General features: G+C 38.2%; 4 protein-coding genes across 19 annotated transcripts; 1 reads left to right on the top strand and 3 right to left on the bottom strand.

The window, feature by feature from the left end:
- Positions 1-969: 969 nt before the first annotated feature.
- Trpm (transient receptor potential cation channel, subfamily M) lies at positions 970-15,016 on the bottom strand. Of its 9 annotated transcripts, none has more exons than XM_046634137.2 (22): positions 14,943-15,016; positions 14,056-14,176; positions 13,724-13,984; positions 12,793-12,911; positions 12,210-12,292; positions 11,308-11,364; positions 10,481-10,691; positions 10,181-10,394; positions 9,957-10,119; positions 9,744-9,880; positions 9,501-9,657; positions 9,149-9,302; positions 8,775-9,083; positions 8,119-8,677; positions 7,794-8,005; positions 7,262-7,450; positions 6,817-6,879; positions 6,155-6,367; positions 5,723-6,071; positions 5,493-5,638; positions 4,815-5,405; positions 970-4,737 (listed from the first exon to the last, which is right to left on the bottom strand). In XM_046634137.2, the coding sequence occupies exons 4-22, from the start codon at positions 12,853-12,855 to the stop codon at positions 3,553-3,555; spliced, it is 5,055 nt and encodes a 1,684-aa protein (XP_046490093.1). In that variant the 5' UTR covers positions 12,856-12,911; positions 13,724-13,984; positions 14,056-14,176; positions 14,943-15,016; the 3' UTR covers positions 970-3,552. The 9 variants fall into 9 exon arrangements, with proteins under 9 accessions (XP_046490093.1, XP_046490094.1, XP_046490091.1 ...); XM_046634138.2 differs by having other exon boundaries at positions 14,070-14,176; positions 14,669-15,014; XM_046634135.2 differs by having other exon boundaries at positions 14,669-15,014.
- On the top strand, positions 14,521-17,252 carry LOC124223226 (probable U3 small nucleolar RNA-associated protein 11). Of its 6 annotated transcripts, none has more exons than XM_069137561.1 (2): positions 14,521-14,746; positions 16,310-17,252. In XM_069137561.1, exon 2 carries the CDS (start codon positions 16,323-16,325, stop codon positions 17,082-17,084), a length of 762 nt encoding a protein of 253 aa, XP_068993662.1. In that variant the 5' UTR covers positions 14,521-14,746; positions 16,310-16,322; the 3' UTR covers positions 17,085-17,252. The 6 variants fall into 6 exon arrangements, with proteins under 6 accessions (XP_068993662.1, XP_046490959.1, XP_046490956.1 ...); XM_046635003.2 differs by lacking the exon at positions 14,521-14,746 and adding an exon at positions 15,725-15,745; XM_046635000.2 differs by lacking the exon at positions 14,521-14,746 and adding an exon at positions 15,758-15,958 and having other exon boundaries at positions 16,310-17,251.
- LOC124223210 (uncharacterized) lies at positions 17,187-23,451 on the bottom strand. Of its 3 annotated transcripts, none has more exons than XM_046634978.2 (6): positions 21,044-21,340; positions 20,826-20,960; positions 19,909-19,995; positions 19,752-19,842; positions 18,507-19,025; positions 17,187-17,897 (listed from the first exon to the last, which is right to left on the bottom strand). In XM_046634978.2, exons 1-6 carry the CDS (start codon positions 21,138-21,140, stop codon positions 17,318-17,320), a joined length of 1,509 nt encoding a protein of 502 aa, XP_046490934.1. In that variant the 5' UTR covers positions 21,141-21,340; the 3' UTR covers positions 17,187-17,317. The 3 variants fall into 3 exon arrangements, with proteins under 3 accessions (XP_046490934.1, XP_046490936.1, XP_046490935.1); XM_046634980.2 differs by lacking the exon at positions 21,044-21,340 and adding an exon at positions 23,384-23,451 and having other exon boundaries at positions 17,192-17,897; XM_046634979.2 differs by lacking the exon at positions 21,044-21,340 and adding an exon at positions 23,218-23,323 and having other exon boundaries at positions 17,192-17,897.
- LOC124223219 (uncharacterized) lies at positions 22,495-27,261 on the bottom strand. Its single transcript, XM_046634994.2, has 3 exons — positions 25,746-27,261; positions 25,053-25,201; positions 22,495-24,120 (listed from the first exon to the last, which is right to left on the bottom strand). Exons 1-3 carry the CDS (start codon positions 26,104-26,106, stop codon positions 23,908-23,910), a joined length of 723 nt encoding a protein of 240 aa, XP_046490950.1. The 5' UTR covers positions 26,107-27,261; the 3' UTR covers positions 22,495-23,907.
- Positions 27,262-27,341: the final 80 nt, after the last annotated feature.

Raw genomic sequence — 27,341 nt, forward strand, 5'->3', positions numbered from 1 at the left:
TTCCGACCCGATAACAAATGCTTCCGAAACCTTTCCGAGTCGCTGCCTCAATTATTTGAGATTCTAACCTCGAAATTTCGTATAAACTACATCAGATACGCTAGAAACAGTTTGGCAGGTGAAAACTCGGGTTGGCCAACCTGCACGAACTGCGGATAAAACTCGCGCATGCGCAGTTGATTTTCAAATTTCAAGAGATTGCCCCGGTATATCACAATACAAATATGTATACAAGATATAGCATACCTAGAATAGCCTTAGATGCGAATATATGCGTGCGTTTGATTATCACTTTGGGATAATAATTTTATAGAAATTTTACACTAGTGTATATGTGTATAGGTGTGTGTGTATATATAGTCATATGTTAACAAGATTGCCAATTTGTTTATCTTAAACGTTAATTGCGTCATTAAGCACATACAGTTTGAAAATTTACTTCTGAATCTCTACATATGTATACAGTATGTTATCAATATTGAAATACATCGCGGTGAACTCTAGGAAGGAATCATTACACATATACTGATGTGCATAAATTAAATATATCGTTGAATAAAAGCGCGTAAATCGTTGTATAATGTACGTGTAACGATACAGTTACTACTGTATAGCAATAATTGTCTTACTTACGTTTTATGCATAGCCATTGAAAAGTGATTTCATTATTATAGTTTATATAACAAACACAGGTAACCGATCGTTACATGTATATATCTGTAAACGGTACACAATATAATTACAATATTAAAAAAGTAAAATACGAACTCATGTTTTCAGCATTATTTTCAAAATATACGCAAATGTATACATACAGATATAATTATTGTCTCGCTTTAATCACTTACGATGTCATCTCGACGATATGATAATAACGTATCTTAATTATTGCTGCAGATAGCGCAAAATATGATTGATTAAATATGCGTAAATATAATTAATTCTCCGCTTTATTTCTTTTCTATACAGTTTCTTTTCTTTTTTTTTTTTTTCTTCTTCTTTTGTGTGTCTTTTTGTTTCATAATCTCATGTTTTAGAAAAAATACATGTTGCTATATTGTCACACGGAAATAGGAAAAATAAGCTTTTAATCCACCTATTTGACCAAAGATAAAAATCCTATCACACTATATTCTTATCGCTTTACCACAATTATTAATCGTATCATAGTTTGACGATTTAACTGAAGTTATTGCAATATTATGAGCTAGGCTAGGTAACCTTGATATGGTAACTTTTTATTAAAATACGGATGTTCTTTGTAAACTGGACCAATTTTTCCATGTACTTCTTGGATATGTTTTTTTTTTTTGTTTCCACTGTCATTTGCTTGGAAATAATTATGCTTAAAAACAATTCTTTTTTTTTTTTTCTACAATTCATTGTACTCTAAATTTTTCCCGGAACTTATTCAATTTTCCGAAACGCTACCAAAATCAACAAAAAAAAATAAAAAAAACTTATACAGCACCATTATGTAGAGATTTGGAATTAAGACATGGTATAAATGTCAAATCTCAGGAAAACTAGATAATTGAAAATATATTTTTTACCACTGTAATTTTACTTCGGTAATTTTATTATGAAACTATTCGTACTGCTGTTCTAAAAAATTTTCATCGAGTCCTAATTGTCGCGAATTTTTGAGAACGTTGGGTTAAAAATTTGGAGCAAAAATCGAATGGTTTATTTTAAACTTGTACTAAAAACACACAAATAACGAGAAATGTTTGAGAGATAAATGGAGAAGTGGTCCAGCTGATAAAAGAATCTCCATATAAAAAATTTTCTAAATAGTTTCGTATTATTGCCTACATTTGTGACTAGTCGAAAAATCTCGCGGTATATAAATTTGACTGTTTGGAAAAAAATAAATAAATAAATGAACAAAAATTAGCTAATGAAATACCGAACAAAGTAAATCATAATTGTCAACATAATTATATAAAATATTACGTGTTTCAGTAATAGAAGTGCGATCCAACGATTGCGATATATATGTATATATATATATTTTTTTTCAACTTTCATTTCACAACTAATATTATTATTATGTTGTATTTGTTTTCATATGTCCTTGGTTATTTTTTTTTTTTTTTTTTTTTTCTTTGAGCAATATTACAGTGTGTACTTGCATAAGCTTGGAGCTTTGAATTGCGAGTGAAATTCTCAATTACAAAGCTGATAAGCTTCCGACGCATGGAGGATGTAGGTATGTACGAATTACAAGTCGTAGGTGACACACGATATTAGTCGATTAATTTCCAAAACCTATAACATTCATTATTTTAAGCTCTTTCTCTCGCTCTCTCTTTCTCTATCTCTCTGTTATTATCATTCTTGATATTATTATTATTATGTACAAATTCCGATTGTTAATAATTAATCGTTACAAATTCTTCAATCAAATCTTCGATAGAATTTACTAATACTACAATAAGCTAATAAGCTCTATTGAAGTACATATATAGTTAAGATTGAGCGTAAAAAAATTACGCTCGTACATGTAAAGGTATTCATAATACACATGTAAATTGTAGATATATGTATACATATACGTATTTTCATCTCATATAAACGTGAAGAAATATTAAATTTAAATCACCAAGTTTTTACAAAAAAACCGTGTTCACTACATCTGTAAGAGGACAATTTATTGGAAGCAATGACTATCGTGGGTAAACTAGACGTTTTTGCTTTATGAGGCTACGCAAAGAAAGGAGAAAAACACTATCGTGAACCATAGAATAGGATCGATTCACGAAGTCATACCTAGAAAACGCACCGCAGACAAATATCCAACAAAATGTTCTCTTTTGAGATCTAATCTAAACTAATTACCTACAGATTGCAAAATACACGATGAGAATAATTTTAATTATCAAATTACCTGCATAGCAATCGCAAATCTAATAAAATATATTCACCTAATCAAACGGTCGCTAAAGGATCGTTAAGCATGTATATACTAGATACTATACAGTATCGAGTAAAAATTCATATTTATTCCAACTTCCGTTTCCAGCGAAAGGTTGTGTTTCAGAGTATTTTTGTTACTGCAGCGAATAAATGATTATTACTCAGATGCGTGGTATCTTCCAAAGCTGAATTGATTACAAAATATTCTTATCAAGTATCGAACTTGCCGTATGTGTATAAGATGATATTGCCGGCTACACTAAGTGTATACTAAAACATGTATCACAATTTCTAAATTTTACAGAATAGAAGTAAAAAAGATATGTATAGCAAACATACAGACTTCATAAGAATCTGTAAGATACAGTCGATTATAAAAGCACAACGGAAGATCTGTGTGTGTGTGTGTGTGTGTGTGTGTGTGTGTGTGTGTGTGTGTGCGCGTGCGTGCGCGCGCATTATGTACGTCACAATGTGGAATACTGGAAGATGAATCGTAGAGAATATTCCATTTGAAATACCAGTTAAAAAAATCAATGAGGCCACCGACAAATGACTGCGAATAACTAAGGCACGAGCCAAAAATCATGTACTAAGCTATCCGCGACTGACTGAAAAAAATGATGGCACAAATCAACACATCGTCTCAGACGCCGGAGCAGGACATGAGCTGAGGCCATGATCGGCGGGTAGATCATTATCACTCTCTCGAATAGGAGGTCGAGCTAGAGTCTGTTCGATTTCTTTGGTGACGCTGATGGTGGGTCGGGATTTGAATGTTTCATCTTCGATGGCGGAGGCCCGTCTGAGCTGTCGCCGTTCGTTGTGTACAGTCAGGAAGAAGGCGCTGTCCTCGTTGTCATCGGATTCTGCATCCTCCGCTATGTCCGTATCGTGCATGTATCGCCGATGTATAAGTCCCTCCATAAGTTGATAGTCGCACTCCTCGGCGTCGCGTAGATGCTCCTTCTCAATGTGCAGAGCCATCTCGGGGTTTGACATCTCCGACGCGTATCTTCCTCGACGAGGAGGAGGCGAGACAGGCGGAGTTCTGGGGGGACTCAACAGCCCGCAGTAACTTTCGAGCTCGTCGGTGATGCTGGTGTACTCGGACCGCATTGCGAGAAGAACCGACCTCTGATTAGACGAGGCGTTGTTACTCCCCGCAGAGCTCGGTATCACAGCTACCTTCGGCTCGGCCCACGTCACTCTTTGCGCACCGCTCACAGGAGGAGCGAGAAGATTATCCGGCTCAGAGAGCGTGCGGCTCGATTGCCTCACCGACGGAGGATGACCCGAGGAATCGCGTCTCGCCTCGAACGCCGAAGTCGATGTGACGTCAACACTGCCCGACCTTTTATAATGATCGTTAATTTCTTTCTCTGGTTTTGCATTCCCCTCGCTAACGTTGCTCTCTCTACTTTCCGAGGTTTTGAAAACCTCCTGAGACGCTGGTTCGTCACTGTTGTTCGACGAATCGTTCTTACTCAGATTGTCCAGCGAGCTAAGAATCGTAGCTCGCAAAGGTACATCGTCCTCCAATGGCGTTGTTGTTGTTGGGAAGAAGGTTGCGTCCGTTAATGATTTCAAGAGTTTGCGGCGTCGGGTGTGAAGCAGAGGCGATTGCGTGATCAAGTCCGACTCGGAAGCGGCCTCCGATCTCTCAGAAGCTCGTCTGGGACGTGGTTCTGTGGTTGGGTCGAACCGGGGTAGATCTAAATTCGACGTATGAGTCGCCATGAAACGATGTATTACTCCTAAATGAGCCAACGTCTGTTCGTTCAGCTCCTCCAATTTTCGCATCTTAAATTCTACAGCCTGAAAAGAAAATATGTTAGATTTTAACGTTGAGAACAAAATTTCAATTAGCAATGCTACTAATGCTAAATTCTTACCTGCAAGGAAACGTTCCTACTGTTCTCCTTCTTGTCGATGTCCTCGATTTTCTGATGCATGTGCTCCACGCGTTCGGTTGTTACTTTCACTCGCTCGTCTGTCGACATCTGTAGTTTGAGTTCTTGTTCCCTGAAATATCCCTCGACGCAATCCTCCTCAAAGTCGTATAATCGCTCCATATCATCCTCCTCAAGAAAGAGTTTCAGCCCATTGTCATATGCTTCTGTGGAACGCATCTCGCCTTGCCTGACGCATCTGATGATGTATTTAATGAGCAAATAGATGTGCGAAACTATAATCAGTGGTGGAGGGAGAACCGGTTTCTGTTCGTACTCCATGACGACGGTGAAACGTTGGAACATCCATACTTGGTGGGCGACAGCGTTCACTTCGTTGAATATGTTGTTGAATACTGCTATCAGGAGATTGATCAAGAGAATATTGGCCACGAGAAGGTAGACGGACATGGCAGCGGGTGTTATCCACCTTCCCAGAAGGCACGGATCCTGTCCCGGGTCATTTCCGCAGTCTGGATCTATATTGTCCGCGTACACTTCACCGTAAAGCATGAAATACGGCTCCATAAATATCTGTTGATAAGTCAATACATGAATCCAACGATCAATCGACAAATGGTGATGATAATTGAAAAGGAAGTAACAATGTGGCAGACTTACATCTCGCAAAATTCGCCACTTGGGTTCACTATTAGGATTAAGAATAGCTTGTCTGGCTACGCCAAAGCTCATCAGTACAACTAGCAACAGTACAACAAAGTATATCATATTCTTCACCATCTTTCCCATCATCGTAACCAAAGGACCTGCAATGCAAAGTCATTAAAATGATTAAGTTAAGGAACGAGAAAACGAATTATTTCCAAAATTTCTATTCTAAACCCAGATACCTAAGTACTTGTTGACTCCGAGAATGTTGAGAATTCGCAGGTACCAATATATACAATCCACACAATAAATAACACGCCCTACTTCCATAGTGGGCATTCTCAACCGCAGAATGAGACCAATTTGAAAAAATAGAATGGCAGCGGCGTCGCACGGGTTCCACATATTCCATGCCCAGACACTGAACTTATGGGATAAAGTTGCTGGCTCGGAAGACACTATCTGCCGAACTTTTTCACAGCCGAGTGTGCAAATGTAGGCAATGGAGTATATTTCAGCCCAGGCAGGCATGTGACCCATTTTCACAAGAATGCAGTATGAGAATAGCACCAAGAATACTATGTACGCAATCTGAAACGTACGAATTTTGTACCCGCTATCCATTTGTCAAATAAATAAAACAGAATACGTGTAATTATGTTTCAAGTACTTACCGAACTTGCCCAAAATTTGGTAATAGGAGCTGTATAAAATTCGTAGAGCTTCTTTTTCAGACGTAAGGGTCGGTTTGTTTTTATATCATAGTATTCGGGCAAGGAGTGAACAAATCTGGGACTGCAATCATCGTGATCTGTTATAACTTTACCATTCTCTCGAACGATTGTGTCTTTTGCAGTTATTGTTCCATTTTCAGTGGAAATTAGTGCCTGCGAAAAACCGATCAAGTAATTAAAGCAATGTTAACATTGTTCAGTGCGTAGCGAGCGAAAGATGGTGGCTATTACAGAAGTGAAAGTAGATACATAGGCAACTGTAACAATTTCTCGACGGTACTGAGAAAAAGTGATGGAAGGATTTTCGCAGTAGTAAGAAAGCAGAGATAATTGAACCTGGAAAATGAAATACGTACATCTAACGATTACAACAGGCATATAATATAAGAGCGTATAATAAATTGTTGTGTTATGTAAACGCAACCAAAGCTGCTACAAAGAAAAATGACATTGACCGGGGACAAAACGGAAGAAAGAACAATCAACAGTATTTGAAGAATTTCTTAGTGGGTGACAAGGACGTCACATGACAATTCAAGCATTATATAAAAATGGAAGATAGCGATCACTGATTGATCTCGATTTCCTCGACACTGTTGTACCTTGATGCCTTGCTGACTGCAAGAGGATTTGCTGCGAATACTCAAGCTGCTACGTGGACGTTTCTAAAAAAATATGGAATACAAGCACCGATAACAATCAGATGCAAAATATCATTACGGCTTTTCATTAATCGTTGTCTTGACAAATAGTTCAAACGCAAAGAAAAGGTCGTGATTGATTAGCAATAATAATTCGGGATATGTTAGCACTTGAAAACTGATTTCTCCTCGCAAAGTTTACCAGCCACTGGAATGACGTTTCAAGATCGGTCCAAGAATTTACTTAGAAATCGACCATATATGTTTAGCGGAACGCCTCGCACTGGCTTTTAAACTTCACAAGGAAAAAAATAAAAACCAATAATACCTAGTGTGTTTATTGTATTAGTAAATACTAACGTGAAAACTCGTAAAACTTATAAAATTGAGAAAAACGATATGTTACCTCGACTTCGGGGTGTGCCGGAGCCGACGCTAATGTGGGAGTGACTCCTTGCTCATAGTCACTGTCTTCATCTTCGTCCTCAAGAGCAATTAAATGTTCCTCCTGTGTCTGTGGCATAAGCTGCAGCTCTTCTCGACTTTTGAATTCCAGCCGTGTTATGTATGGCGGACACAGCAGGCCAAGTACTACCTACAGTTCGGACAAAGCATTGAGATGATCGAGTCAAAAGTGAAAGTGAAACTACATAGAAGGACTTACGGTGGTACCAAGTAACAACTATTAAACATCAAGGCTAAGAAATCATAAAAACAAAAAGCAAAACGTAGTGGTGGCATGCAATTTACCCCTTCCTTGTCGATTAACTGTCGGTGTAATCAAAAGCAGAGTTATTGCGGAAAAAAAAAAAAAAAACTGATATTTTATAACAAAATAAATTGTACCATAAATTGTTGAAATGATATTATGATAAGTTCACAATTAGGTACTAATAGGTGTAAAGTAACTTCATCATATACTAGATAACAAGGTTGACCTTGAGATTCGTATTTTTACGTGTTCGTAGGCCACCCATCCAGAGGTCAGCAAGAATAATTTGACTGCAAGGATGTGCTAGAAGAGGACGATGGTTCGCAGTTACAGCAAGTGACAAACACGTCTGACCTGACCAATTCTGAAGCTCTGACGTTAGCAACTGTTGAGTTTGATCGTCGTCTTGTCGATAACAAAAATCCAGAAGCTCTAAGGCTAAACATTTAATTCACATGAAATGAATAATACAAAACGACATCGAACACATTCATTAATTGCCAATTCAACATTAATCAATAAACGCTTCATAAAACTCTGTGGACACTCACCGATAGTTTCAAATTCCTTGCCGTAACTACGCAGTTCGTCGTAAATCTCTGTCTCAAGATCGTCTTCGGCAGCTTCGTGCGCCATTGCCTTATAAAGTTTTAGAGCTACCAGCGCTTTGGCCAATGCTTCCTCCCCGTGTTGCCACATAAGAAGCGCCATTTGTTGACGTTTCGTTAGTACAGCCCATATCAGCAGTTCGTTGAACGGAAAATCGAAGAGCGGTGTGTCTCTGTCCCCTGGCAGCGTCTCGGCCAGCAGAGTCATCGTCAAACTATCAGTTTTTCCAGCAGCGCCGCTAACCGAGTAACATCGACCAGCAAAACTCGTTGCACTATTGGTACGATGGGCATGAGCGTGATGCGCGTGTCCACCAGACTTCTTCATAACTCGAGAATAAACCGCTCTAAATTTTCGCCGAGTGTATTGAGCCCGATAAGCTCCACCCATCAGCTTATTAATCACAAGACCGATGTCGTGCAGAGTATAAATATATCCACGCGGTATGTGTGGTCTCACGTCCCTCAAAATGTAGCCAAGAGTGTTGGATGGCCCTTCTTTCTGGTAAATTTTTTCAGAAAAAAAGAAAGCGAAATTATTTGGTGAAGATGTATTGAACAGTAGCCAGACTATGAGTTTGATAAGTGATTTTACTCACTGTGTTGTAGAGATCTTCGAGACGAGGTATGGAGAGAAATTTACGCATTGAAACACCATTCTCGAGCAAAAGTTTTACAAAATCAATTCGGTCGTGCTGTAGAGCCTGCATCATGGATTGTTCGAGTGCTCCGGGCGGCCATTCTTGTCCGTATACAAATATTTCGCTACGAGCTATATCTACTCTGTTCCAAGTCAGAGCCAGTGATAATTGTTCAGCTGGCGAGAGCTGCTGCGATTTAAATAAGGCTGTGAGGATTGTTTGGTCAAGTTCTTGAGGCCGGTCGTGCGTAATTCTGAATACTGTAATCTGGAGAACAGAAAAGGAGTTAGCAAATCTATTGTAGAATAACAAAAGTTATAATAAAGACGCACAAGGTTTTTGTTACGTGTGCACTGAAGTAGCTCTAAGTAGAGTTGTTCCGCCTGTTCGGTAGAAACTTCAAAGGTGTGCCTAATAGTGCCTAACAAATGTAGACGCATCCCGTCTGGCAAGCCGTCACCCTCTGTTTCACTCTCTGTCGCGTACCTTTAGGATAATAATTTTTATTCACAGCTACATTCTACAAAAGGGAACTCGTAAATAAAACGGAAAAAATTATCGCACAGAACTAATACCATAATGATTTTTGGCAATATTTACGAAAGCAATTGAAAAAATAACAATACAGGCAGTACTTTATGAGGCAAGAGATTTGGTAATTAAACTCAATGATTGTTGTTTTACTTGTGCATGAAAGCAATGAGGTCGGCTGCCCGACCGGAACCATCGCAAACAACGACAGGGACTGGCGGTTCATCTGTAACGTATTCAAGAACTGCTCGGATAGTGTTTGTTCCTCCTTCGATTACAAGTGCCACAACGGGAATGCTACTATGCGTGTCTAAAAATACACAACAACTCATGAAGAATTGATCGACGATTTCATTCAATCGGTTCTGAAACAACAATAATAACTGGTAACCTTACATGGCTGAAGTTTCTGATTTGATATGTATTTTTCAAGCTTCCTTCGCAGCATTATTTCAGCTCCATATCTCCCTCCAGTTCCATTATCAACCAAAAGAAAATATGCATGCCTGCTGTTCAGTACAGCGTATTTGGACCTGTGAAAATCAACTGAACTTTATTCATACCGTTCCTAGTTGACGAGAGAAAATAATAACACTGTGTTTCAAATACCTTGGAGATGCAATGGCGTGATAAGGAACGTCGCGTCCCCGACCGACCAGTTCGTGTCCATTCTCAAGTATCCCCCAAGGCGCAATACCGATACTGACGACTCTCCCCTGTCTCTGATTTGAACGCTCCAAAAGCAGAGCATCGCCAACCTGTCGTGTTACACCTGAAAATAGAGCCAAAAACGTCATCGAATCTATATTTGCGCCAGAGAATTCTTGACTTACCGGTATTTGTTCCGCCCGTAAAGATCCAAGCACCCGTTGTTTTTGCTGCTTTTAAAAGGCCTTTTCTAAGGACTTTCTTCAAGCTTGGCTGTAGCTCGAAATTCGATCTCCCACCATGAACGGTGATCAATAACTTTGGTAAATCGAGGTTCCATTCGTGCCTCAGTAGTTGAACAATAGGCTCTGGTCGAGTATCGTATGCGAGCCTGACATACTGAGCATTGGATAGACAATCTTGAGTTAGAGTTTTATCGATAGCAATGTCCTAAAGATGGCATCTCCTAAAATTTTTCTATTCACCTGCGCTTTGGTTGGATGAGGTCCACCCTGAAACTCAATCGTGCCATATGCATCGGTCGGGCTAATTCGAGTATTTTTACCCGGAGTCCAAACTTCTCGTTCATGATCAATTTTCTTATCTCCGGTAGCAGCGCTGGCGCCAGCGGTGGAATGAGTTTGAACATCGGCGCCAGTTCCGCAGTGAAATGTGAAGGAATGCCCGCAGCAGCATCTGAAATAGCATGGGACAAAAAAGGCTGAGTAAATTCTAAAGGAAAACCGTCAGGGAAATAATAATTTAATTAAAAGCTCTGGAACAAGCCTCTCAAGGATCGTACAGTTTTTTCTGCAAAAAAAAAAAAAATATGAAATTACACTGCAAAAAGTATTACATCAATATATCCAATAATCTGCATAGTCATAACGTATCGTACTTCCGATGAGGAAACTGTAAGAAATAATATCAACAAGAAGACCTCGGAACGCATGGACGATCTGCAGGCTGCATCTGTACTACACATTGTTACCAGCATTGTATAATCGAACTTCGAATAGCAAGCAGTATAACACACTTACTAGGCGCCACATCCAAGCAAACAGAAAAATCAAAAAATTAAATAAATAAATGTCTTCTTCAATGTATCTATTGCTCGGATTGATAGGACACAACAATGATTAATTTCGTCAAGGCGCAAGGGTTTAGTAGAGCGTGCGTATGATGTCCGATCTGATATTATACAGTTTTATTTTGTTTTTTTTTTAACAGTTCTCTGTCACGTCTCTGACAGCAAGAACTCAATCTTACAATTTTGTACAACATGGGACGGAGCATTCTAGATAATTCTCACCTGGCTGTTGTGATTACGTCGTACTCAGCACCCTTATCTCCCTCTACTTCTTTCAACCTAAACACGCAATGAAACAAGGAAAAATAAATTAAACTGAAATGAATGAACGAAGATGAAAAGTGAGAGCAATTTTTTATTTGCCAAACGTAGTGATAAGAGAAAAGAAATCCGTTTTAATAGTGGCAAATAATAGTGGACTCGAATTGTCCGGGAATAAATTTAGAATACTATACATCTGATGTGCTCCACTTTAAGTCACCTTGTTGCAAAAGAAAAAACAAAAATATATGTATATATATGTATGTATATATATATAATATGCATATAACTGAGTTGATCTAACTGAAATAATGAGTATAAAAAGCATGATTTTGATTGATGAATTTGAAAATAAACACAAAATGCACACGTAAAGCTAATAGCAGCAAACTTATTTACTAGACCAAGCCTTATTTGACCAGTGTTAATTGTTAAGACTTTATCCAATTTTACCATTCTGCGTCAGAGATAAGAAAGCCTATAATATGTATAAAAATTAAACTGAATGAAAATAATATAATCCATCTCCATTTTCATACTTTCGATACCTCAACGATACCTCTTAGAATCCAAAGTATACCAATTGCCGATACTATCAACAGATTTTCACTTTACCACTAATGATGAAAGTTATTTCAGTATTATTTCAATAAGCACACATGCCATTAGCTGCCCCTAAGATTCCAATACCTCATATATAGCTGCTTGCGCACCATAAAATTTCACATATAGCAGTTACAGGTTGTTAAATCATCAATAAATTTATTCCTGATAATGAATAGCCCATCCATAAATTTATATGATTTGTAGATCGAGGCTGTAAATATTAACAGATTCATGCCACCTAATCCCACCCTACTCACCTGTGCTCATCTCGAGGACTAGGAATAAATTTTGCGCATTCCCTCTTTTGAAAAGTAGCTTCTATCCAACTCCGCGCTGTTGTCTGTAATTGAAAATTATACTGTTCACATCTCAATAAATTTCAACTATGGTATTTATACCTATATGTATATTTTTTTTTTTTCATCAGGACCACGAATACTGAACAAATACAAATTGCACACATTTAAGGAAATAATATCGAACGATCGAATGAAATGAATTTGATCATGGTATATTTTCAAATAAAAATATAAATAAATCACAATGAGAACGTTGATATATTATTCACTATTTATTATTCAAGTTAGTCACTATGGAGTAAAGCTTTTCCAAAAAAAAAACTAGTTCTATGAGTTTCTTTGGAAACATGGACACTAATTTTACTGCTGGTAAGACATGAGCGCAAAGCACAAATTGTTAATGAATACTAAATTCTGTTAATCAAGGATAAAAAATTTCACACGTAAATGTGATCATAGTTCATATACAGCGCTCAATTCTGTCATACACCGTGTATCTCTGATAAGAAGAGAGAAATTGACAAGACTTGGTTAACTCTACCTTGACCTTCTTTCGTTTCACTTTTGGAGTGTTTGCTCCGCAAATCACATTGCCGATGGCCATCTTCGCGCGATATCAGGTGGTATTTTCAATCACATTAAGCCTAAGTGATCCGTAAACTAAAAAAACATAAGGTGAAAAAAGAAAGGAAGACTCAAAATATCATTTTTTCAACATCACCCTGCACATGAATTACGCAGGCCAGTTAAACAGTAATTAAAATTCAAATTCAAATTTCCAGACAGACATATACTCGTCCAAATTACTCTCCGTACTCGATCGCCTCTTTCACTGCCATATCTGATCAGTTTTATCATTCTCCACAAGTACTCCTGCGATAGACCTGATTATTTAAAAAGTTTATTACATAACTAAGTAAGTGTCAAACAAATGAATGCCAAGAATACCACGGAAGAAAGAACGCGCATTATAGATAAGAAAAATTAACATTAGATAAGAGTTAATTTACGGTTGACTTTCAAAAGATAATGGAAATACCCAAGTAAGAGCATATACAAGGAACTGATAATTACGAGAAAAAATTATAGGTGCATACGTGAATATGTATATGATACGTACATAACACCTAAGTTTTTTGTAACCAAAGATCAATTGATCGATGAAAATAAAAAAAATAAAAAATTACACAATTTTTTTTTTAACTCAAAAACAAAATTCAGATTATATGGATATATCACTTTTTATATTTTCAATGCACTTTAATGCAATATATAAACAGCACAAGCTATATTTTGTTAATTATTCTCTGCTGTGTTAATACAGCAAATTTAGGTACAAGTAAGCAGGTGCGGTACTAAAAAGCGAACTCTGGGGTTTGGTTTTTCTACACGATGATGAGAACTAAAATTAATACAGCTAATTGAGCACGCACATTTTCCTTTGTTTTTATCAATTATACCCATCTACTTACTACTCGGATAGGCTTGTTCTTGTCGATCATCCCCGGGAAATGAATGGTGAATTTGGAACGGCTCAGGTGAAGCGCTAAATATCTTCTCTGAGAAGATTGCGGCGTTTCTTATCGCTCGCCTCACGCTGTCATGCTAATACAAGCGAAATATTCTTGTTATTCACGGGTTGGCAACTGTGATTATGCGGGAATCTCTGCTGCCGCAGCTCACGGCACTGTTAACGAATAGTCGAGGTTGAGGTGAGATTAAAAAATCAGCGCCTGGAACAAGTGAATATCGATTATTTCATGGTTCCTTGATATTTTTTATAATAGAATCCTAATTTATCTACCTTGTGTCAAATACCTTGCGGAGAATTTGCTGATCTTCGATTCAAATACCATATTGACACGTTATTTGAATTAAACAAAGTGCCAACAAACGGCGAGCATCAATTGTCGTCTATGTATAACCTAGAAAGAAGAATCGCTAAATAGTTATTTTTATACATTCGTCGAAGTTGAACGAGGTTCTTTTTTTTTTCTTCTTCTTTTTCTTTTATTTGATCAATTTTTGCAAACAAACGCGTGCAGATATTTCAATTGTTTCGTCGGAGCGCGCGCTCAGAAGAGCGTAAGTATAACTGTGTTAAATGGAGCGTATCGAGCTCGGGTTAAATTAGCCAATTGGCAATAAATTCGAGTAAACAATTTTCAACACCAATTACTTCTCGGTTCTTTTTTTTTATTTTTTTTTATTTTTTTTATTTTTTACGTAAGCCGTCTGGCTTTTTGCGTAGGAACGTGTCACCGACGTCTCTCGCAATATTTACTCGACACGCGCAAACAGAATACCAGAGAAGACTAAGGGAATATGCCAGAGGGAAGAAAGAGAAAAAAATAACTTGAACGAAGAACCGAGATAGAAGAGTCCAGATTATTATTGGCAAGCGAACTACGTAATACCTGCGTGTCTGGTTCTCCGTTCGAATAAAAGAAGGAGAAGGAAAATTGAGTGGGCAAAAAATCAGTTTCAGCGAGAAGGTAAAAATGTATTCGTCTAAATATAGACACTTATAATCCCGCGTCAAAATAAAATTCACGGTGTCAACGTCGCACTTATTTTTTTTACACAGCCCACAACACGAGACACAATTAATTTCCTAAACTCGCCCTCTTCTTCCTTCGCTTCACACCAGTGTGTGAATTATAGATTATTAATACTAATCAATTTACACACTCTCATTCGCGAGCTCAAAGTCTCGAGCGTGCTCGAACATTCGCACGTCGTTGACGACTGAATAGTCACTGACAGCTGGTCACTGAGAACCAACTTCGTGCATGATGTTCCCGATCAAAGATGATGGAATAGAGTAGAAACTGCCATTTCTAGCTCGCTAGCACCTCTGGTGGGGGTCAAGGGAAACGTTACAGATTCTCACTGCCCGACTTGGCGGCTAATTTAAACACAAACTTTTGACCAAAAGCGCTGTCGTACGAAAATGAAAACACTCAAAGGCAATTTGAGTTTGATAGCTTTATTACTTATAGTTTCAAGAACATTTTAGAATATTCTCATTGAAATTAATAGCAAAATGGTTGCATGGCTCGTATAAGTAACGAACGATCACGTTTTCAATCCTGTGGCGGAGATTCCTCGATCAATTTTTATCCGATCGACTTGAAATTTTGACACAATCTTTAAAACTTTTTTATCGATTCGAGCTCGTGGCTAAATTTTTTAATTTCAATCCCAGAATCTTTTTCACAATTTTTTGACAGAAAAATGAAATTTTTGGTTCAGTAATGTCAGGATATGCGCCACCGTAAAAGCCCACGAATGCAGAGTCGTTCGCTACTTATATGCGCCATACCACCATTTTGTTATTAATTTCAATGAAAAATTTCTAAAATGTTCTTGAAACTATAAATAATAAATGCCTCTCAGTCAATTTTCTCCAAGTGTTTTCACTTCCTTTATAAAAAAATCCTTAAAATACGTATCATTTCAGACCGTCCAAGCTGTATCCCCACCCCTTTACGGTAAAAGAAGAATTTCAGTCAACCATATTTCGAACGTATAAATACATTCGCATGCTCCACACGATTATACTCATTGCATTTGTATAGCATATTTATCAATTAAAAGGTGAAATAAAAAAAAACGTGTCGGCATATAATTCTCTGGAAACTAATCGGGATACGAGTCATTTGGTGTAAGAGGATTAATTATCTACCTGGGAAAAGTGAGGTTAGGTTAGGTTATTTCACTAACATTAATTTCTTCAAAACGTCAGAAAGTGAAACATAATATATAAATATTGAATCAACAACGAAACGAAACCTCACCAAATATTCAAATGAACTAATTGAAAATTATTATTGCTATTATTACTGACAAAGCAGATTTAAATTTTAGGTTAAGTCTACCGCATAATTTTTGCTACTGTTATTCTCATACACGAGTAATGGTTGTATACATTTGTTTTCTGTATCGACAAAAAATTTAACCCTTCTACTATCATCGAAAATATAGAAGTTTTGCGAATTTCGAACGAATCTATGTATCGACTTCAAACTTTGAATAACGTAATCGAATAATTCCAGGTGAAAAAGAAAAATGTCGTCATGGAAAAGAGCGGCAAAGGCGAACCAAAAAACTCATCGAGAGCGTCACCAGCCGGAAAGCAGAGCGCACTTGGGTCTGCTAGAAAAGAAGAAGGATTACGTAGCAAGGGCTACGGATTACCATGAGAAACAATCGACGATAAAGCTGCTGCGTAAGCGGGCGTTGAACAAGAATCCAGACGAGTTCTACTTTCACATGATAAACGCGAAACTTCGTAACGGGATTCACAGAGAGAAGGTAAAGACCGAGGAGCACACACCGGATCAGATAAAACTTATGGAGACTCAGGACATCAGATATGTTTCTTACAAGAGGAACATAGAGGCGAAAAAAATCGACAAACTGCAAAGCCAGCTGCACATGATCGACGCGGCTAACGAGACCAAAAATAAGCACACATTCTTCGCTGACGATGGGAACGAATTGAAGTCCTTCGACGTGGCCAAGAGGCTGGACACTCATGCGACGCTGCTCGGCAGGCGAACGAACAGACCAAAACTGTCCAAGCTAAGGGAAATGAAGCTACCGGATATCGATGAAAAGATGCTGTCAAAAATGGAACAGCAGAAACACATGGCTTACAAAGAATTGCACAAGCGTATCGACCGCGAGAGAGAACTGTCGATAGTGCAGCAGAAAATTGAAGTGAAACGAGCGTTACAGGATAAAAAAGTTCCGAACCCTAAGCAAGTCAAACCTGCAACACCCGACGGACCGCCCATCTTTCAATGGAAATTTCAACGGAAACGATGAAATTCTGTAGTATATTCTATGCAATCCATACGAAATAAATCAACGTTTTTTTTTTCTACGTAACGCTTTCGGTTCTTTTCTGTTTTTTTTTTGCTTTTTTTTTTCATGCCAACGAATCGGTGAAAGAAATATTATTATCGTGACAAATGTACATAAATTAATCAAACGTATGTATGTATAAATGTTTTTTAAATATAGAAAACAAGGGTATAATAGTAAATTAAAAACTGCAATCATTCGGGAAATATTATTTTTCCATCCGAGTTATCGTTTACGGGTAATTCAACGATTTTGCTGTTAGCATCGAGGTAACTCCGAGGTCCGGGAGTCTCGAGCTCCTCGACGCTTCTGTCGACGATCCATCCCTGGTTATTTTCTTCGGGTCCGATTCTGGAAACGATTCCAAACCCGGGAGGAATTCTGTTGGGAAAGCTGCTCGTCCTGTTGTCGTAATGCCCGGAGAAGTCCGACTCGATCGGTTCGTCCTGCTGGATGAACGGCGTATTCTGTAGGACGAAGACACCCGGTGGCAAAACCGAGATCATCGGTTCCTGGGCCGATATCACGTTGTTGGACGGCGTTACGTCGAATTTCATCGAGTTTCCCGATCCCGGCTCTGACATCGGTATCGAAATCGTTTCTCCGTTCACGATTCCGGTGGCACCAAAATGTCCGCCGCTCTTCCTCGTTATCATCCTCGGCAAACCGTTATTCCTGCCTCTGAGTATCACCTGCATTTTTGCTGCCGCATTACCCGGCTTTTTCAGACTCCGAGTCGAGCGACGCCACAGATTGTCGAAAAGTAACATAGGTCTGCAACCAAAAAACTGCACAGTTGTTTTTTTTTCATACCGTTTGTTAGAGATTTTTACTGGTCGAAATCGGAAAGAATACTCAAAAAATTCCATCACGTCAGGTTTTTTCTTCAACTTGTCGTCTGGAGTTTCATTTGGAGCGAAACTCCCGTTTAACTCGAAATCTGGTATACTGTTCTTGAGTGTAAAAATTCTATGCAAAAGTGATTTCTTACTTTCATTTAATACGTATCAGAGTGAGACTCAAGAATAAATGCAAAGAGGGAAAGAGAAAATGGAAAGCGGAAACGTTTTCGGAGAAGCATCAAAGAGAAGAAGAAAAGTTTTCATAGGGAAAAAGAATGAACACGGAATGTTAAAGTAGATTTCACGAAGAAATTCGTTTGTTTAATTTTATAAGATGTATTGTTTAGTTCATTCGTTGTAACGAAATAGTGGTTGTTTCGTTATTCGCATGTTTTTTTTTATGCAAGCAGTTTGTACTTTGCAAAAATACCGTACGTGAGGGAGGAAAATGGAAGTGATTTTTGGATTCGGCTCACTCGATAACTTTATATTTACCAAAAACATCCCATGCGGTTGAAATAAAATACTTTTTTTTGCAGACCTGTGTAATCCGTTCGGTATGGTCACCCCTTTTCTCGACTTCCCTGCCGAATAGCGTCGGATTTTCATCCTCGTCGAATCTCCGGGTTCTTTCACTTCCCGCATCCATCTTGAGAGAAGCATTGGACCCCGACCGTTCGCCATCCTTTGCATTTGACCCGGAGGCATCTGACCTCCCGGCATTTGACCTGGTGGCATTTGACCTCCCGGCATTTGACCTGGTGGCATTTGACCTTCCGGCATTTGACCCATTTGAGGAGGAGAACCATTGGGTGGAGGCATCTGACCGGAATTTGATGGATTGGTTCCGGTTTGGGAAGGTGGCATTTGACCACCTCCTGGTTGCATCCCGGTCGAACCATTCAGTACAGTGTTGGTGGTGTTCGGTGGTCCCATGGTTCCGACGCTCGCATTTGACGATTGGTTTGGTAAAATGGTCGAGAGACTGATGCAGTTGTAATTGATCACCCAGTTCTCAGCCTTCGACATTACGTCGAGTTGAGCGCATATCGTTATTGATCTGAAAGATGGTATGACGGGAATCGGTTTGTTTTTCCAATCTGAGCTGTTTATTCTCTTTCAGCCGGATTGATTGTACGTTATTTAGGGTGGTCCTTATTTGGGGCTCGGAAACATTTCATTTAGACGGCTCCTGGACGTGTTGAAAATTATTTTAAAAAAATCTATGTAAAGTTTAAAGCACGTACGTGAACTGGAACACATGCCTCTGAGCTCTAACGGTTATAAATTAAAAATACGTTATTTCGTTTTGCATGAGAATGGTATAAATTAAGGGACCGATTTGAAACTTGGCAGAGTTCGCGCTTGTGATAATAAGAACAAAGCCTGAAAATTTCAAAATTTTATAACCATTATTCCCTTACATATATAAGCCTAATAAAAATGATGCTATTAAGCTTATATATGTAAAAAGAAATATATCACAAAATTGTGATAAGATTTTGAAATTTTTAAGATTTGTTCCTATCATTGTAAGCAACAACTATGCCAAGTTTCAAATCGTTCCCTCAATTTATACCAAAGCAATACAAAACGAAATAACTGTTTATAAAAACTACATGTATTAATTTACATTTAAAACTTTCGGAGCTTACTGTTAGAGGCGCGTGTTGCAATTGACGTGGAGGATTAAAACTTTACACTAATTTTATTTTTTTTTTTTTCTTAATGATTTTCAACATATTTGGGCGGCGTCCCAATGAAAATTTTCCCGATTCTTAAATACCTTGGAAACAGGGAAACTTCCATAACGTCGACGCAGGCGAACGAATAGCGACAGTCTGGTATTGAAGTGCATACTTTGAACGCTCTGTAATCTGCGCAAAATTAACAACTCGATGATTAACGTCGCTTGGAATAGTTAATTGCCGGCTTTTTATTACCTATTACAGAGACGTGACGAATGGTGTTCGAGCCCAGAGTGATGTTCATGCTCAGTCCAGTTTGCTGGTAGGCGAAGTTGACGCAGACTGGATAATCGGTAAACAATGTTCGCTTTGAGTATTTTTGCGATATAATTTTATTGTTAGTCTCGTAATACCAAAGATATGAACGTTCGTTGATTGTAAAGGATTATCCGCGGTCAGGATTTTTCAAAAATCGATTATTTTTTTTTTTTTTTGTATCTCACTTACGTAATGTAAATACATTCAAGTATTTACACAGAAGATTTCACGTCGATCCGACAAATATTGTCAAAGTTACGCGCACATTTGCAAAGACGACACGCAGCGTTTGAAAGTGATTTTGAAACGTTGAATGCGTTTTTTTCAAAACTATGTTTTCAAGGTCGGATCGGTCTCTAATTTTTACACAAGCTTTTTGTTAACACATTTTTTAGTCCCTGATCCAAGGTTTTTCCTCACCGATAAATATTTTCCATTTTGTAAAGAAATTGAGACGAAAATTTTTATGGAACATCGAATTTTTTTTGTTTTTCGAAAAAACCGCCGTTTTGTTAAAAATCAATATCTTGCTTGTTCCTTCGATCGAAGATTAGATAATACCGTATATTAACTAAATCTTTTTTGTTTTTTCATTTCCAACGATCCAGTCCAGAGATATCCTGCTCACCGCAAGACGTCCTTTTTCAGAGTTGTTCCCGGATATCGACTATTGCAGCTTTAAAAATCATTACTTTCACGTGTAAAAAATATCAGAATGAAGTTAAATATTACCCCAATATGCATAAAAATTATCATATCAATAAATTGATATGTCTGTGGATGAAAAATCTTTGAAAAATCGTTTGCCTTTCGGCCTCCCGACTGCGTGCAAACCTACGTAAAAAATAACTCACGATTTTTTGCAACTCCCCGAAGCAGGATCGTTACGCTTTGGCAACACGAGCAAGAAGATGTCGTAGAGCAGGAGCAACTTTTTTGAGTGACCGAAACGGTTCGATGGAGAAGAAACCCCAGCGACAAATACGATCCTGGAATGAATTCGACATTGGGTAAAAAAATCGCGATAAATCGACAAGGAAACAATCAAGATTGAAGAAATAAAATCGCGCACTTTCCATCACAGCGTCGATCGGCTCGATTTCCGCGAACCTACCCGCGGACACTAGGATAACGATAAAGTAAAGATTGAGGGGAAGCCAACTCTTCATTATTCTATTAATCGCTATCAATAAATAACCCCGAGCAATTGACAAATAATCAATCGGTTGTATCGAAGTCTTATTCAAATGACTCGTGGATGTTTCATCGCGAATATGGGAAAACCGAATGACGAATATCGCATAAAAGACCCGTAACTCTGTGGCCAATTGTAAGCTTTGAATAATAATACCGGTAAGCGCTGTGACCCGAACAGGATGCAATTATCCAGGGGAAAAAGAATTAGTTTGAAATTACGCTACGTACAGCGATTTACACGGTGCGTTTGTGTTATTTCATAATCCCGGTGAAAACTAGGCGCACATCCGTGTAACAACAACGCAACATGTAAATACGTATAGCTATTATAATATACGTACGGTTAACAGTAAAATCGGCACACAGAGTGCCTGCATATTTTTACCATGGCAATCAGCGAAGCGTATACACAGTCCGATTAATTATATCCATCGTATTGTCAAGGTGTGAGTATTTTTTTTTTTTTCTTTCTTTTTTCTTCTTATTTATATCAATACCGATTCTGTTTTTTTTTTTTTTTTTTTTTTTTTTTGCAACAATCACCGGTTCTCCTCTGCATTTTCTAGCACAGGGACGTGGAGTGGAGCGAATCCGATGTTATACATACAGTATGTATATGTATGTATGTACGTTTTGGTTCGGTTGTAACAACAAAATCGAAAGCTTCCTGGTCGAGATAATAAGGCAGATGTTATGTATCGGTTACTGATGGGATTCGAACAATAAAAATGATACGGTAATTGGACACCGCGTGTCGCAAAATGAATTTTTATTTTCTTTTTTTTTTTTTCTCGTTACAGTTCTATCGCATTTATGCTATCGCTTTCTTTATTTTTACGAATGGAAATTTTTTTTTTATCATACAATATTGAAAATAACGCCCTTCAAAACGGTGGACATGATAATTCGATAATTATTTGACCGATTTACATTAAAATTTTGGACAGCATACGCGTTAGTTATAATTTATCTTGGAATTCAGTCTTCCAGATTTTTCATAATTTTATTTATTTTTTAATTTTTTTTTTAATTCGAACGACTGTAGAAAAAAATTAAGGAATTGTTGCTTTTTTTTTTTTAATTTTGTTTCTTCGTGTTTTCGACAATGAAAAATGTGTTTGACTCAAGTTCTAGTTTCATGATTTAATTAACCCGAAAAGGAACTTTTACATTCAACCAGCTGCTATGGACGCCGTTTTGAATGTTATAAATATTGAAATAATTTGCATATATACTTGAATATACGTAAATTAATGTATGAAAAAAAAAGTGATAGCATAAATGCAATAGAATTACAAAAAGAAAGAAATTAAAAAAAGAAGATCGAGGTTTTTTTTTTTTTTTTTTATTGCTTCGGTCTCCGATGTATCCGGTCACCTTAACGATTACAACGACGTTAGAGACACAGCTTATTTTGAGAAGATCGACGCTGATCGGGACGCGCTTGCGTCGGTCGATTACTCTCTATATATATTCCGGGACGACACGGAATACACAAATCGATAATCCAACAAGTGCGAGCTACAAGAACTCCTAAACACTGACAACAATCACACTCTCGAGTACGGTATAATGATCGCAACATAAACCGTCAGATATTATGGCAAAAGCATATCGAGATAGGTAACACGGTGTTAGGGGGGAAAGGGTAATACTTTAACATAGCGGTGCGGATTATTCGAAAACGTGTATTGATGATCGTTTGGTGAAAAGTCACGGGGAGCGTAGATCGAACAGCAGAGATAAAGGCACCGAGATTGGTATAGTTTTATCTAAATAAGTCAAGTGCCGATTACGAGATAACGTTCCCGATGGGATGTGTGTACATCATTTTCTTTTTTTTTTTTTTTTTTTTATCATTTAGTCTTTTTATTTTTCAAAGATAGAACGAACGTGTCACACGCGATCGAACCGCCGATGCAATCGTACAGAATATCGCAGCGGCGTAGTTGTACATATTATATATATATATATATATATATATATATATAATAATATATATAAGTATATATAAATGTATGCGAAGTAACGTGAAGTACATTAACTTACGTTTCAAATTTACACATCAAACACAATTACAAGTATATGTATAATTTAGTAAATTCAACCGACAAGAATTTATTATCCGCACATTCGACTTGGGGCTGGGTAAAATCCTTGCCTCAGCAATCGCGGGTCAAGATTGATCGTCATCGTGTAACACTCGCCAACTAACCGCGTTTGTTATTAACCGGTTCGATTTTCTTCGTTGACGGAGCTTGCGGTTGTTATAAAGAACATAATCAGTGAAAATCATGATCTTCTACCGACTTAAGAACATCGACCATCACGCCATCATCACCCACATCGATCCGGCCTGGATCAAGATCAAGAATCTACTACGCAAGGCTTGGCGCCAGCTCATAGTAAGGGAATTTATATCGGAACTCGCCTTCGAGATCGAGTATCTGTGATTTTCGAAACAGTATATATATATATATATGTATATGGGATCGCTGCGGTAACGATGATTTATACTTTTATGAGCTACGAATGATGCCACGATCTTATTATTACTACTGTTATTATTGTTATTATCATTATTATTTATATATTAAAAAAAAAAAAAAAAATAGAAATATTATAGATACAGTCTTTGTACACTCGTCTGCGTAATAAATATACAATGTTATAAATAATATCGATTATTATCGTACGATGGGATTAATGAGAGTGAATCAGTGAATTGTCCATTGAATTTCAGTAGTCGAATAAATCATCGTCATCGTCTTCGTCATCGTCGTCGTTATCCCCCGCGTCGTTTCCCTCGTACTCGTCGTTTTCCTCGTCATCATCGTCGTCGTCGTCGTCGTCGTCGTCTTCGGGCAAGAATTCCAGGCCCAATCCTCCGCCGTCTTCAGGTTTTACCACAGCAACGCCTTTTGATCCGAGTCTCAGGCAATCCAGACCAACCTGTAAAATTTATATTCGTTATAAAAACGATACCAGTGGATGGACGTTTGTTAAAAAAATATATTTTTCAAGTATTTCAGGCAACGCTAGACGCTATTTACTTGGATCATATAAGCGACGATAAGGTGGCGTTAAAACTAATCCCCGGAGATAAAACCGCGGTGTTATCTGATGCGAAATCGCGTCAGTTGCTAGACCAGCCCTGGGGTGGTTCATTTTTAAACATTTTTTAATTCTTTCAAGTGAGAACTCGAAAAATTTGTGACAAATATTGGAAAAAAAATTGTCTCAAAACCCGGAGAAGGTAGAAAAATATTTAGAGATTGCTACCGATTGTTGTAATATTTTTTATTTATTTTTATGGCTACACCGTACGAACCTATATATATATATATATATATATATATATATATATATGTATATGTTAGTTTATTTTTTTCGTATCGTGGTCCAATTAATCGTTCACCAATCAACAGCAAACCGCGCCTAACAATTCAACAGTTGGCTGTTCTCGTCTTTTATCCGAAAGATTAATCGTCTCGAAGAAATTTGGATAACAGTTTTTCTTACTGGAAATAAGAGTATCGCGTTACCTTAACGTCCATATTTTGTTTTTGGTAGCGATTTTTATGAACAATGATTAATTGGACCACGATACGAAACAATTAAACTAATACATAATATACAAAAGTCCGTTAGGTGTATACATAAAATTAAATAAAAAATATTAGAACAATTGCCAGCGACTTCTAAATATTTTCCTACTCCCTCAAGGTTTTACAACAATTTTTTTCTCTCACGATTTGTCAAAAATTTTCCGAGTGGTGGTTAAAAAAAAAGTTAAAGAACGAACCGCAGTTATATCGCGTGCCCCAGTTCGGATAACGTGCGGAAAAATATAAACAAAAGAAGAGTCGTATGTGTATACGGACCTTGAAGAGAGTCGTGTCCTGAAACTTTCCCTCCATGTTTACGCAGGCGTGGACATTTCGACCCTGGAAGTATATGTTGTAGAATCTGACGCAGGCCCTGACGATCGGAATCCGAGGAACCGGAACGCAAAAGGGTCGCGGATTTTTGCCTGCCCAAACAAACCGATCAGTTACCGCTACCTTGTGTTAATATTGTACCATACAAGCTAGCTAAAAATTTCTGACCACTCTCGCATTTTACCGTTACCACCGAATAAACGGTTAATGGTTGCAAAACGAAAGTGAATCTTGGCGGTACGAAACGTGGTACCGATGAATGAGTTCCTCGCAGTTAGTGACCCAGGTAGCACACTTTTCGAGACATCGAATATCGTTGACTGATTAAAAAACCGGCGTAATGTGAATGAATGAAAAATCTCACTAGATAATTGCAGAAAGATCGGAAAAAATGATGAAAACTCGTACAACACTTGTTGAGTATAAATTGACAACCTGGCGGAAGATTCGAGAGTGTTTGGTTAATGACATGTGGTCAAGAATTGGCTTGCGAAAACTAGCATTTTTTCATCCGCAGTCTAAGATTACTCGATTTAATTTATTACCAGCAAAAATGCTGTTGGCTATTAGTCGACTCTGAGTTTATCGGGAATGACGATCGATATTTCTGAACTAAGCCCTGCGTGAATTAATTACCGGAAACGCTTCTTGTGTAGAGGACCCTGTCGTTCATCAGGACGTTAGCGGTGAACCGGAAGTCGTCCGGTTCGTAAGTGACGTTGACGCAGGCCTTCTGGCGAAAAGTGCTCAGAAGGATCCTCGAACAGCACCCGCAGACCCCGTTGGCACAGTGGCAAGGCCCCTCTCTAGTGGCTGTGACCTGGGCCTGAGCAGCGGTCGACGTTTCGACCGGAACTGCGACTGCGGTTTGCTTCGACAGGAACGGTTTTGACTCGTTGCCCAGTCGATCGGTGGCCTTGGATTCCTCCGCGAGGATCTTCTCGTCCTGCAGCAGGACCAGCGTCGCGGTGAGGACGAAGAGGTCAATGCCACGCATTCTTGTAAAACGTTTTGTACACTCTATCGATGGACTTGTTCTTGGGCGTGGAGAACGGGGAGAACGGAACGCACCTCGCGCTCGACTTGGATCTCGTCTCTCGAAGGACTGCAGCTCCTACGACTTATGTCACGAAGCGACTCCTTCGAAGCTCCCGGCTCCGAGTGGAAAACGAGTTGCACGTGACCACCGGTCGGGCCCAACACCCGTGCGGGGATGACCCCGATCAAAGAGAAATTTAGGCCCAGTTTCAAACGCTTTCATTTGCTTTTTTTGTCGGTGCATCAAACTACGGGGATTCAACGCGGTGGTTTTCAAAAAGGATCGCGTGCCGGAGATACGTTGCGTGGATTCTCTCGAGGGCGATAAATCGGCTCGTCAACTCGGTTGAGAACATTTTTTAAACCTGTTGTATAATTGGATACTGTCGTGTGTTAGATACGTGAGAAAATTTAAGGTTTCAATGAATGATGGATGCGTCTTCGTGTACTCGGAAAAAATTTTTATCTTAATGACCACAATTTGGTACTGGCAACGAAATTTCAGGGTCGTTATACACCCTTCCAAACATTATTTACACACAACCAAAAAGTTTGGTTGATTTTCTAAAGCGCGGGAAACAAAATGCTTCAGTAACGTCTGAGAAAAGGTTTCGCATCGGAATCCCACAGATTTTGTTCCGATTGCGAAATCAGTTCTGCAAAGTGAAATCATTTCGTAAGGATTAGAAAATTATTGTTTAATCGTTGTAACTGATAAAATTATCATTTTATTGTAATTTATGCTGCATGAATTAAGCGCCACATCGAACAATGACTAAGAAATATGCCGTTGCGAATTGACAGGTCGATTCAACGATGTTGGATCACGAATGATTTTGTTCTGCTGATTATACCGGACGGATGCCCGAAACCCCTGCCAATAATTGCTAATCTTACTTCACTAGCGAGAAAGGATTTTTAACGCGTTACGCAAAGTATTTTGTCACTTCGACAAAAATTCTTACAAATTAACGACGTAAAGTGTTATTTGATAGCGTTAATCAATTAGTAGCTCTCACGATTTCGTCAATTTTACTAATCCTTATCCACCGAATAGATTTCGTGAACCGTTCGAAGCGATTTAGTTTAATCTACCGGAGCGTGTTCAATATTTTGATAATACCATGGAAAACGTAACGTTTCATTAAATTGACAAAATTAAAATCGAGATTTCGTATCCATAAGTATATATTT

Source organism: Neodiprion pinetum, chromosome 7, assembly GCF_021155775.2.
Source record: "Neodiprion pinetum isolate iyNeoPine1 chromosome 7, iyNeoPine1.2, whole genome shotgun sequence".
Classification (NCBI taxonomy): domain Eukaryota; kingdom Metazoa; phylum Arthropoda; class Insecta; order Hymenoptera; family Diprionidae; genus Neodiprion; species Neodiprion pinetum.

What these genes read in the sequence shown, in the direction of transcription:
- LOC124223226 (XM_069137561.1), top strand. Translation starts at nt 16,323, where the DNA reads ATGTCGTCATGGAAAAGAGCGGCAAAGGCGAACCAAAAAACTCATCGA.
- LOC124223219 (XM_046634994.2), bottom strand. Translation starts at nt 26,106, where the DNA reads ATGCGTGGCATTGACCTCTTCGTCCTCACCGCGACGCTGGTCCTGCTG. An exon ending in CTACACAAGAAGCGTTTCCG is followed by an intron (nt 25,202 to 25,745) that starts GTAATTAATTCA and finishes TTGTTTGGGCAG; the next exon opens with GCAAAAATCCGCGACCCTTT. An exon ending in AGGACACGACTCTCTTCAAG is followed by an intron (nt 24,121 to 25,052) that starts GTCCGTATACAC and finishes TAAATTTTACAG; the next exon opens with GTTGGTCTGGATTGCCTGAG.
- LOC124223210 (XM_046634978.2), bottom strand. Translation starts at nt 21,140, where the DNA reads ATGAAGAGTTGGCTTCCCCTCAATCTTTACTTTATCGTTATCCTAGTG. An exon ending in TCGTCACGTCTCTGTAATAG is followed by an intron (nt 19,843 to 19,908) that starts GTAATAAAAAGC and finishes AATTTTGCGCAG; the next exon opens with ATTACAGAGCGTTCAAAGTA. An exon ending in GAAGTTTCCCTGTTTCCAAG is followed by an intron (nt 19,026 to 19,751) that starts GTATTTAAGAAT and finishes ACCATCTTTCAG; the next exon opens with ATCAATAACGATATGCGCTC.
- Trpm (XM_046634137.2), bottom strand. Translation starts at nt 12,855, where the DNA reads ATGGCCATCGGCAATGTGATTTGCGGAGCAAACACTCCAAAAGTGAAA. An exon ending in TGAAACGAAAGAAGGTCAAG is followed by an intron (nt 12,293 to 12,792) that starts GTAGAGTTAACC and finishes TTTCAATTACAG; the next exon opens with ACAACAGCGCGGAGTTGGAT. An exon ending in AGTGGCGAATTTTGCGAGAT is followed by an intron (nt 5,406 to 5,492) that starts GTAAGTCTGCCA and finishes ACTTATCAACAG; the next exon opens with ATATTTATGGAGCCGTATTT.